At 37.1% G+C, this 11,222-nt stretch overlaps 1 protein-coding gene across 1 annotated transcript in view; it reads left to right on the top strand.

Moving 5' to 3' along the window:
• The window catches only part of LOC105519407 (carboxypeptidase Q-like), a gene marked incomplete at its 5' end in the record, with an annotated part of 128,686 nt that extends 120,722 nt beyond the window's left edge, over nucleotides 1-7,964 (top strand). The window contains one exon of the mRNA XM_011952747.1: nucleotides 7,485-7,964. Within this exon, the coding sequence (XP_011808137.1) occupies nucleotides 7,485-7,648 (164 nt within the window). The remainder of the gene's footprint in view (nucleotides 1-7,484) is intronic.
• Between the last annotated feature and the right edge of the window lie 3,258 nt (nucleotides 7,965-11,222).

The raw sequence follows: 11,222 nt of genomic DNA, 5'->3' as shown, positions 1-11,222 counted from the left end.
AAAAAAAAAAAAAATTTTAAATGTATTTTTAGTATTTTAAGGATTCTAGAGGGACTAAGTTTTCTTGCAGGGAATATGTTAAGACCATAACATTCTTCCCTAACCCATAATTATTATGATCAGGGAATGTCTATAATACATTCCATGGCAATTAAATTGCCTACCCCAGACTGTTCAAGATGTGTTTATAAAAGGAGAAATGGATTTCCCACAGCTGCTCGCCTGTGAATGCATCCTTCACACAGAACCACAATAGCCAGTGTATGCACTAAAATAACAGACTTGAATTTAAACTTTCAGTGCTTTCGAATGTCTTTCAAAAACTTCTCATAACACAAATTGCTTAATTTGTGTACATGAAAACTCACTGATTACATATGAATGAGAGTCAACCTACAATAAGGGGGACTTTGAGAATCTTTGTGTATGTGCCCACCCATCTCTTCAGGAATTAGCAGGTATTCAGTCTTGTTCCAACATTCTGCACAAGCCACAGTCATTAGTGAGAGCACCCTGTGAAGGCTGCAATCTGCTGTGAATGTCGTGGGGCACCTCGGGTCTTTTTTATAATATTCATCAGATGGTCTTCACCCAGTCACATAGCTGGAAAATATTTTCTGTGAGATGAGTGTTTACAAAAAAAAAAAAAAGAACGATTCATAGAGAATAAGAAGGAGCAAGGGAAGGGGGAAGAGGGAAAATAATCCAAACCAGGGTCAGGTCTGTGATACAGACTAGAAGCACAGACCAGCTGTTCCATCTTTAAAAGCCATTGTCACAACCTTGATTTATTAAATTGGAATTTAAATCCTCCAAGTTGTAATGAATTGATCATGATACTGTTGATATAGACTGGTTCATCTTTGTGGTTGTATAACAACTATAATAAAGAATTAATTGAGTACCTACTAATCCTCACAAGCTTCTTAGAAGTTGGATATCATTAGCCCTATTTCATAATTGAAGAAACTAAAGTTGAATGGCTTTACATCATTCTTTCAAAATCACCCAGTTTTTAAGCAGAAGAATTTGAATTTGAACCCAGCCCTACCTGCCTCTAAACCCCATATTCTCTCAGCTGTATCTCCCTGCCTAGGTGCAACGGCTCCTTGGCTGACATGCAGAAGGATATATCTTCACATTCTTAAACTCCAAACCTCCCTAGGAAATAATTTCCTAATGGTGAAACTGCCCTAATAATGCTGGAGTTTGTTTCCAGGGGAGAATATTTGCCTTCAGAGCAGGCTCCTTCTACCAGCTTTCTATTTCATAAATGCATTTTATGACTCCCTCTTCAGAACTCATATACCTGTCAGAAGATCCTGTGCAATTTATCCCTGGGGATAGTTAACATTCCCCCCGACCCACCCACCTTGCAATGTCAGGTGCTCTCAGAAATGGAAGTGCAGGATCTCCCTCAGTGCCCGTCTTTTAGATCAGTAGCCATCACTGATAAAATGTCTCCTTGGAACTAAAGAGACAAAGTTGCAAGCCAGCCAGTGGGCCCACTCTGGTATCTCCTGCAGTTACCAGCATTCCCACTAGTGATAGAAGACATTTTGGAGTTGTTTTAGTTTTGTAGAATGTTCATGGGAATTTAGATGATAATCTGAGGAAATGCCTTCTTCAAGTCACTAGTTCTAAAGGAAGGCAGCCAAATTCCTTCAGTCTGAGAATTTTGGAGCTCTGAAGAGGGCATGGACAAATATTTCTTGCCTTTCTTTTTGAAATACGGAATTTGGAGCCTTTGTCTGTCAACCACCATGCAGTGTCTTTAAGAAGCTCTGACTGGGAAGGAAACAGCCCCAAGTGTTCCAAGCTCTGTCTGCTGGAATGAAATGTCCCTTCCTGTTTCCTGACATCCACAATCCTAATTCATCCTCCATTCACCCTCAGTGACTTCTTTTCTTTGAAGGTTTTGACTCTGTCCTTGTACATGAATTTGACATTCACCTGATGCTCTGTGGGGTCCAGAGAGCATGTACTCCCCACCAGCTTCAACTAATTCTAAAATGTCACAGTTTCTGTTAAAGTGCTTTCTAGCTACTACCAGAGTAAACATACAGATTTGTCTCCCCTGGGTGTGCTGTGAGTTCATGGCATAAAGTATTTTCCGGTTTTAAAATGGACTTCTGGCCTGTAATCCCAGCACTTTGGGAGGCCAAGGTGGGCAGATCACGAGGTCAGGAGATCAAGACCATCCTGGCTAACACAGTGAAACCCTACTACTAAACCCTCTACTAAAAACAAAAAAATTAGCTGGGGGCATGGTGGCAGGTGCCTGTAGTCCCAGGAGGCCGAGCTTTCAGTGAGCCAAGATCGCGCCACTGCACTCCAGCCTGGGCAACAGAGCGAGACTCTGTCTCGAAAAAAAAAAAAGGACTTTGAGCTTTTCTGCTGGGAAGTGTGGTTATCTGTGCCTTCTGGAGGTCAAGATGTCATCACCTGGCCCTGGTCCCTCTCACTTCTCCCCAGACTGGACCTCTTCTCCAGCTGTATACTCACCTTCATGGTTGTTCACACAATTTCTCCTTCAAGTTTTTTGGAGCATCTCCCTAAGGTGCAGCTCTAGTCACTCCACCTTCCTATTCATCCCCCTGACCACCATGGCTCCACATTTGTGAACTACATTCAGTCTATTTTCAGCCTTACATTTACCTTCACAGGTGGTTGCCAACTTTATCTGCCAATGATTAGCCCAAGTTACCCCCCAGTATCAACCAAACTGGAATGCTCACATGTTCTGTTCATCTGGAAACCTGTGCCTATATCTGTCTGTTGACAGCCTAAGTATTCCACCCCAGAACAAGGGGTTTATGGGAGTAGATAGGGGAAAACTCTGGTACGAAGTTTTAAGAACTTGGGTTGGGCTTGGAGAAAACCTAGATGGCATCCTGGGGCAATGGAGGGCTCAAGAACAATAGCAATGTCCAGTCCACAAGACAGGAAGTAGGGGATTCAAAGAGGGAAATCCTAGCAATGTGGTTACCAGAAACACATAGAAACATCCCTCCCCTTCCCTAATATAGTTATTGGATATAATAATAATTGTCTTTTTATAATACATGACTTAGCAGGAGGCAAAATAAGGGAATTCCTCAGAGGTGAGAAATAATAGAAATAACGAAAATCTATAGAAGTAGGAAAACCCTGGGGCCTGGCATTTGTCTGCTAATCCCTGTTTGCCTAGAGCATTGTGTTTTAATGAGCAGTGAGTGCATCTAGCACAAGTACAAAACTTGGGGCCACTAGTGTACTTTATAAGATATTGATTAACTTTAGACTTATTAAGATGAATATGTAACCTATAATTTCCAAGGTCGCCACTGACAGAATTTAAATAAAACATGTAATTTCCAAACTATAGAGTTGGGGAGAAAATGAATGAGAGGAGGGAAAAAAATCAACCCAAAAGAAGACAAGAAAGAAAGAAAAAAAAGAAACCTAGAAAACACAATAAACAGATAGAAGCAAAAAAAAATTCAACTCTAAACTATTCAACGGAAAAACTCCTAAAAGTATGAGACAGAGAAAGGCTGCCAGTAAAACAATGGGAAAGGACATACCAGGGTAATACTCTGCAAAAAGAAGCAGGTGTGTCTATCTTAAATATCAGGAAAAACTAGACTTCCAGAACAAAAATCAATGCTACTGATGAATTTTCAATTTTCCAGGGATACCTAATTTTAAATTTCTATACCCCTAACAACATAACTTTGAATATATTTTAAAAATTACTGGAACTACAATATATTCAAAATCACAAAGGGACATTTTCACACATCTCTCTCAAAACTGATGGGTCGAATACACAATAAATCAGTAAGGAGTTAAAAGGTTTGAAGAACACAATTAAGAAACTTGATCTAATGGACTTACACGAGCACTGAAAGCACATTCTCTTCAAATACACATGGAACATTTACAAAAATGTATCATATAATAGGCTATAGAGCAAACATCAACAAAATTCAAAGAATCTGTATCATACAGTCAACGTCCTCTAACAGTTAAATTAGAAATCAATAATGAAAAAATAACTTAGAAAAACTTAGGAAACTTCATACTTTTGAAAATTTAAAAATGCATTCTAACTCATGAGTCAAGGAAAAAAGTCAAACTAGAAATTAATAAATATTTAGAACTGAATTGTCATGAAACTACTAATGGGAACTGGTGAGATACAGCTAAAGCAGTATCGAGGGAAGATTATAGCCTTACTGCTGATGCTAGAGACAAAGTACGTCTGCAGAGTAATAAACTGAGTGTCTAACTCCAAAAATTAGAAAAAGAAAAGCAAGTAAATTCAAAGAAAGGGGAAGTAAAATAATATAAGCATAATATAAACTTAGAAGCAGAAATCAATGGAAGAGTAACTACTAAATAATAGAAAGTATCCAAAAAATGAAAGTCATCGTCTTTTCTTTTTCTTCAAAATACTAATAAAACTGACAAAGCAAGATTTAAAAAAAAAACGAGAAAACACTGATAATCAACATCAAGAATGAAAAAGAGGGCATCACTATAGGTGCTGCAGACATCAACTAAAATTAAAAATAGGATATTACTGACAATTTCATGCCAATTATTTTGAGCATTTGGGCAAAACTCACAAATTCCTAGACAAATGTAATTTCCATAGTTAATTCAAGAATAAGTAAAACCTGAATAGCCCAATAACCATGAAAGAAATTGAATCATTAGTTAAAATTGTTATAAAGAAAACATCAGACTTTGATGGCTTTGTTAAAAGTTCTACAAAATCACCAGGAAATAAATAATTCTAATCTTACACAAACTATCCCAGAATGTATATAAAAAAGAAGGAAAACCATGTTATGAATCAGACACATCCTTGATACTAAAACTGGAGAGTCACAAATAGAAAATGTAGGTTTTTCAAAATGAAAATTTACAATAGCAACAAAATATATAAGCCATCAAAGAAAGAAAACTAACAAAAGGTATGTAAAACTGTTATAAAACGTTAAGGACATTACAGAAGACAAATAGAAACATATATCAATACACCATTTTCATGGATAAGAACACAATATTCTAATAAAAAGATGTTAGGTTTTCCCCCAGTTTAAAATAGATATTACCACAATTCTGATCAAAATCCAAAAATACTTTTGGAGTATATTTAGATGATTTTAAAATTTATCTGAAAGAGCAAATGGTTCTGAATAATCAAAACACTCCTGAAGAAGAAGGAAGAGAAAGTGAGGGAATTTGTCCTAAGGGATATCAAGGATTCTAAAGTAATAGCAATTAAGATAGTGTGGCATTGTTGCAGAGATAGACAAATAGATGATTGAAACAATTAGCCCCAAAATAAACATATAAGGAAACTTAATATGGCACAATCAGTACCACAGATCAGTGGGGAAAGAGGATGTACTACTAATCAATAAATGTTTCTAAACAATGGAAAACTGAAAATAGAATCCTACCTCACACCCAACACAAAAATCATTTCCTATTCTGGGTGGGTGGAGAACTTAAAAACGAAAATAAAATCTTTTTAAAATTCAGAATGGAATATCAGAGAATATCTTTATAATATTAGGGTAAGGAAGGACTTAAGACATAAACAGTACAAATCTTACAGGAAAAGATTCATAAATCCAACTACATTGAAAGTAAGAACACTTATTCATCAAAACACACACTAAACAGGGTAAAGAGATGAGCCACAAACTGGGAAATGATATATACAAACTTACTAACAGAAGAGTAGTGTCTAAATTATGCCAAGAACTCTTACAAGTCAATAAGAAAAAGACAAATCCATTAAAAAATGGATAAAATGCATGAACAAGAACTTCACAAAAGAGAAAACACACATAAATGACCAAAAAATCCATAGGTAAAAACATACTTAATCTCACAATTAGTCTCACTTTTAAAACTGAGAATGAGCTAACATTTCACACTCACCAAATTTACAAAAATTAGTTTGACACTGTCAAGTGCTGTAGACTATGTGAAGCAAGAGAATGACTCATATACTAACAGTGTAAGTGTAAATTGAAAAGGAAAACATTTTGGAATTGCATGGTAAAATTGAACACACACATACTCTATAGCCCAGCAAACCACTCCTACAATCAAAGCCTTGAGAGTGTTGGTAGCAACACATAACAGAAAACTGGAAACAACCTAAATGACCATTGTTGGTAAAATGGATAAATAAATACAAAGAGGTAATATACTGCAATAAAACATGCAAATACTACAGCTGTACACAACAGCATAGATAAATCTTATCTATGTTTGGATGGAAAAAGCAAGCTGAAGAAATATATCTGGAGGATATGGTTCAAAAGTAGGCAATATTAAACTGTGTTATCTGTACATGTATATTTGTTATATATAGTCAAATACATATATGTGGTAAAGTATGAAGTGGTAACAACTGTAGAAAAGCAAGGAGTGATTAAGAGGCAAGACAGGATAGTGGGTACCTCTGGAGGGAGGAAAAGATCCACAATGGGCAGGGGTGTCATAAATGGGTTTCCAAGATACTGGTAATATCATTCTTGAATTGAATTATGGACATATATATATATATATATATATATACTTATTATTGTCACCCTTTATAATATACATTTACGTTCTCTACAATCTTATGTGTGTTTGGTATATTTCACAATAAAACAGTCAACCAACCAATCAATCAAGCTAGCTAGAGGCTAAAGAACTGCAACTAGAATCCGTAAGATGAGCCTAGCAGGTTTTCAAGGATAAATAAGAGACAGTGAAGTTTCCCTGAGGCTATGATCCATGACTGAAACTAGCAAAAAGCTTCGCACTTGAATGAGAAGGAAGCTTTGAAGTGGGGCAGAGACTCCTGCTGGTGCCCTTGGAGGTTGCTGGGGACATTATGACTCTAGGTAGTAAATGGATGATTTGAGAAGGAAAACTTGAACAAAGGGATATTGACTTTCTTTTGTATCCAGGAAGGTACATGATTTGCAAATATGCAGATACAAAGAAGATGCTGTCTTTTTATAAATATGAGGCATTTGTCTCAGTTACTTATACAAATAAAAGTTTATTTTCCCTTATATCACTGGAAATCCAGAAGAAGGCGGTGCAGAGCTTCTTGAGAGAGTTAGCAATATTTTCTAAATGCAGGCTACTTCCACTCTGCCATTTTCAGTTTAGGGGTTTTTTTGCCCCATGAAGCTCCAAAGTTCTCATCTGCCTTTAATGCAGCGTTAGGGGTATTTTCCCAACTCTTTGTCAACGAAGTTAAAGATTTTTCTAGAACTCACCCACAGCTGGGTACTCACATTATAGTCATCAGAATGGTGACACATGGACATTTCTTGCTGCAAGAGAGCCTGGAAAAGTAATTATTTTGCTATTGCAGACTGTATAACAGGAGCAGGCAAAAGTGAAGGGGGAGAAGTGTGTACTCAGCAGTGTCTGTCAAAATACTCCACTAAGAATTCTTCCTCTTTTATCTGCAGGAGCCAGTCTACTTGATGACTTATACAAGTATTTCTTCTTCCATCACTCCCACGGAGACACGGTGACTGTCATGGATCCAAAGCAGATGAATGTTGCTGCTGCCGTTTGGGCTGTTGTTTCCTATGTCGTTGCAGACATGGAGGAAATGCTGCCTAGGTCCTAGACATAGCAGGAAGGAAACATTTTCATGCCGCTGGCCAGGAATCCTGGCTCTGCAACTTTGGAAAACCCCTCTTCACATAACAATTTCATCTAATTCATCTTCAAAGCGCAACTCGATTTCATGTTTTCTGTTATTATCTTTCTTGATACTTTCTAAATTCTCTGATTCTAGAAAAAGGAATCATTCTCCCCTCCCTTCCACCACATAGAATCAACATATGATAGGGATCACAGCGGGGACATTTCTTTGTATCACCTCTTAAAAACATCGTTTCCACTTTAAAAGTAAACACAATAAATTTTTGGAAGATCTCTGATTTTTATGTGTTCATTTATGAACATAAACATTAAATATGAAAATATTGTGGTTTATATTATTTAAGGAGTAGAAGAATTACTCAATTTTAGTATGATCTTAATTGAATATATGGAGGCATTTGACTTTCTAATTTGTGTATTTTCATATGTGAATTTTAAAAATGAACTTCGGAATTTTTTAATTTGCAGGTAAAAAGGATATTATCATTTGGGGAAAAAATCAAGAATATATAATTCAATTACCTTATTAAAGATAAGTACTAGGGTCTGTCACTAGATAAATAGCAATGCAATTTTGCATTTATGTTTTGTATATTTTACACAACATTTCCATGAAGTTGGTGCTTATTCACAATTTGCTGATGACATGATTGAAGCTCAGAGAGGCTCAATAATATTTACAGAGTCATCTAGAGCAAACACAGTAATCCCCATCCTCTCTGGAGCAAATTTCTACTATTTTTCTTCACACAACATCCAATATTCAATAAAAAATTACAAGACACACCAAAAAAAAAAGAAAAATAAGAAAAAATGAACTTATTGTCTACAGAGTCATCTAGAGCAAACACAGTAATCCCCATCCTCTCTGGAGCAAATTTCTACTATTTTTCTTCACACAACATCCAATATTCAATAAAAAATTACAAGACACACCAAAAAAAAAGAAAAATAAGAAAAAATGAACTTATTGTCAAGAGATAAAGCAATTAAGAGAACAAGACTAAGAGATGACCTAGAAGTTTGAATGATCAGAGGAGTTTAACCTATGATGATTATGTTAAAGATCTAGTAAGAAAAATAGACTGCACACATGAACAGAAGGGGAATTTCAGCAGAGTTGGAAACCATAAAATGGAGTCAAATATGTTAAAAAATGCAATGTCAGAGATATAAAATTTTTTTGTCAGACTCATCAGCCAACTGCACAAGGCTGCAGAGAGCCTCAGTGGACTTGAATATATGCCAATATAAATTATCCAAAAAGAGAAGAAAGAGTAAAGAAAAAAAAATGCCAGAGTGAATCATCCAAGAATTTTGATACAATATCAAGTTGTTCTAGTATGTGTGTAATTGGATTTTCAGGAGAGTACAAAGCATCAATTGTATTAATGATAATAAAATGATTGAAAGGCAGAGTAGGATCTTTCATTTCTGATGAAGTAGCACACCAGTACTCTGGCCCTTACACTGAAGATGACTAAAAATGCTAGATAATATTTGAGAAACACCTTATTAAATATATGAATGAACTGATTAACAAGAATATTAGACAAAAGACTAAGTATCAAAAGACTATATACCAAGAGATACATAGAATATTTTTTGCTTTTTAAAGGTTTTGAAACTTTTAAATATATATATACATATGTGTGTGTGCATGCGTGTTGTTTTTGTTTCGTTTTGTTTGAGACAGTATCTAACTCTGTTGCCCAGGCTGGAGTGCAGTGGTACAATCTTGGTTCACTGCAGCCTCCACCTTCCAGGCTCAGGTGATCCTCCCACTTCAGCCTCCTGAGTAGTTGAACTAAAGGGTGCTAATTTGTGTGTGTGTGTTTTGTTTAGTTTGTTTGTTTGTAGAGACAGGGTTTCGCCACATTGCCCAGGCTGGTCTTGAACTCCTGGACTCAAGTGATCAGCCTGCCTCAGCCTCCCAAAGTGCTGGGATTACATGCATGAGCCACTGTGCTCAGCTTTAAAATATATATATTTTTTAATTCCAATAGCTTTTGAGGTACAAATGGTTTTTGTTACACAGATGAATTGTATAGTCGTAATGCCTGAGATTTTAGTGCACCCCTCACCCAACTAGTGTGCACTGTATCCAATATGTAGTTTTTTATCCCTCACCTCCCTCTTACCCTCCCAGCTTCTGAGTCTCCAATGTCCATTATACCACTCTGTATACCTTTGTATACCCATAGCTTAGCTCCCACTTATAAGTGAGAATATACAGTATTCAGTTTTCCATTCCTGAGTTACTTCACTTAGAATAATGGCCTCCAACTCCATCCAAGTTGCTGCAAAAAACATTTCATTCTTGTTTGTAGCTTACTCAGCAGTGTTCCATGGTGTATATATACCACATTTTCATCATCCACTCATCAGTTGATTGGCAGTTAGGTTGGTTCTATACCTATTCAACTGTGAATTGTGCTGCAATAAACATATGCATGCCAGTGTCTTTTGATATAATGACTTATTTTGCTTTGGGTAGATACCCAGTAATGGGGTTGTTGGATAAAATGGCAGATATACTTTTGGTTCTTTTTTTTTTTTTTTTTTTTTGAGGCGGAGTCTCGCTCTGTCGCCCAGGCTGGAGTGCAGTGGCCGGATCTCAGCTCACTGCAAGCTCCGCCTCCTGGGTTTACGCCATTCTCCTGCCTCAGCCTCCCGAGTAGCTGGGACTACAGGTGCCCGCCACCTCGCCCGGCTAGTTTTTTGTATTTTTTAGTAGAGACGGGGTTTCACCGTGTTAGCCAGGATAGTCCCGATCTTCTGACCTCGTGATCCGCCTGTCTCGGCCTCCCAAAGTGCTGGGATTACAGGCTTGAGCCACCGCGCCCGGCCACTTTTGGTTCTTTAGGAAATCTCTATACTGTTTTCCATAGAGGTTGTACTAATTTACATTCCCACCAGTAGTGTATAAGCAGTCCCTTCTTACCACATCCAGTCAACGTCTGTTGTTTTTTGACTTTATAATAATGGGCATTCTGGGGCCAACATGGTAGCTCGTGCCTATAATCCCAGAACTTTCGGAAGGCAAGGCAGGAGGATTGCTTCAGTTCGGGAGTTCAAGACCAGCCTGGACAATATTGTGAGATCTTTTTTTGTACAAAAAATAAACATAGAGAATAAATTAGCCAGGCATGGTGGTATGCATCTGTGGTCCCAGCGACTTGGGAAGCTGAGGTGGGAGGATCTCTTGATGAGCCCAGGAGGTCAAGGTTGCAGTGACCTGTGATCATGCCACTGCATTCCAGCCTGGGTGACAGCAAGACCCTGTCTCAAAAATAATAATAATGGCCATTCTGACTAGAGTAAGGTGGTATTTCACTGTGGTTTCAATTTGCATTTCCTTGATGGTTAGTGATGTTGAGCATTTTTAAATAAGTTTGTTGGTCATTTGGAGATACATAGAACATTGAACAAGCTTTCTCTTTGAGAAAGTTTAAAGAACGTGGTAAACTTAAATTCCATTCAGAGATCAGGAGATTATAGACAAATTCCAGATTCTGCCACATTAAGGATACTAT

This window comes from Colobus angolensis, unplaced genomic scaffold, assembly GCF_000951035.1.
Source record: "Colobus angolensis palliatus isolate OR3802 unplaced genomic scaffold, Cang.pa_1.0 Scaffold349, whole genome shotgun sequence".
Taxonomy (NCBI): domain Eukaryota; kingdom Metazoa; phylum Chordata; class Mammalia; order Primates; family Cercopithecidae; genus Colobus; species Colobus angolensis.
This window is presented reverse-complemented; position numbering and strand designations above follow the sequence as displayed.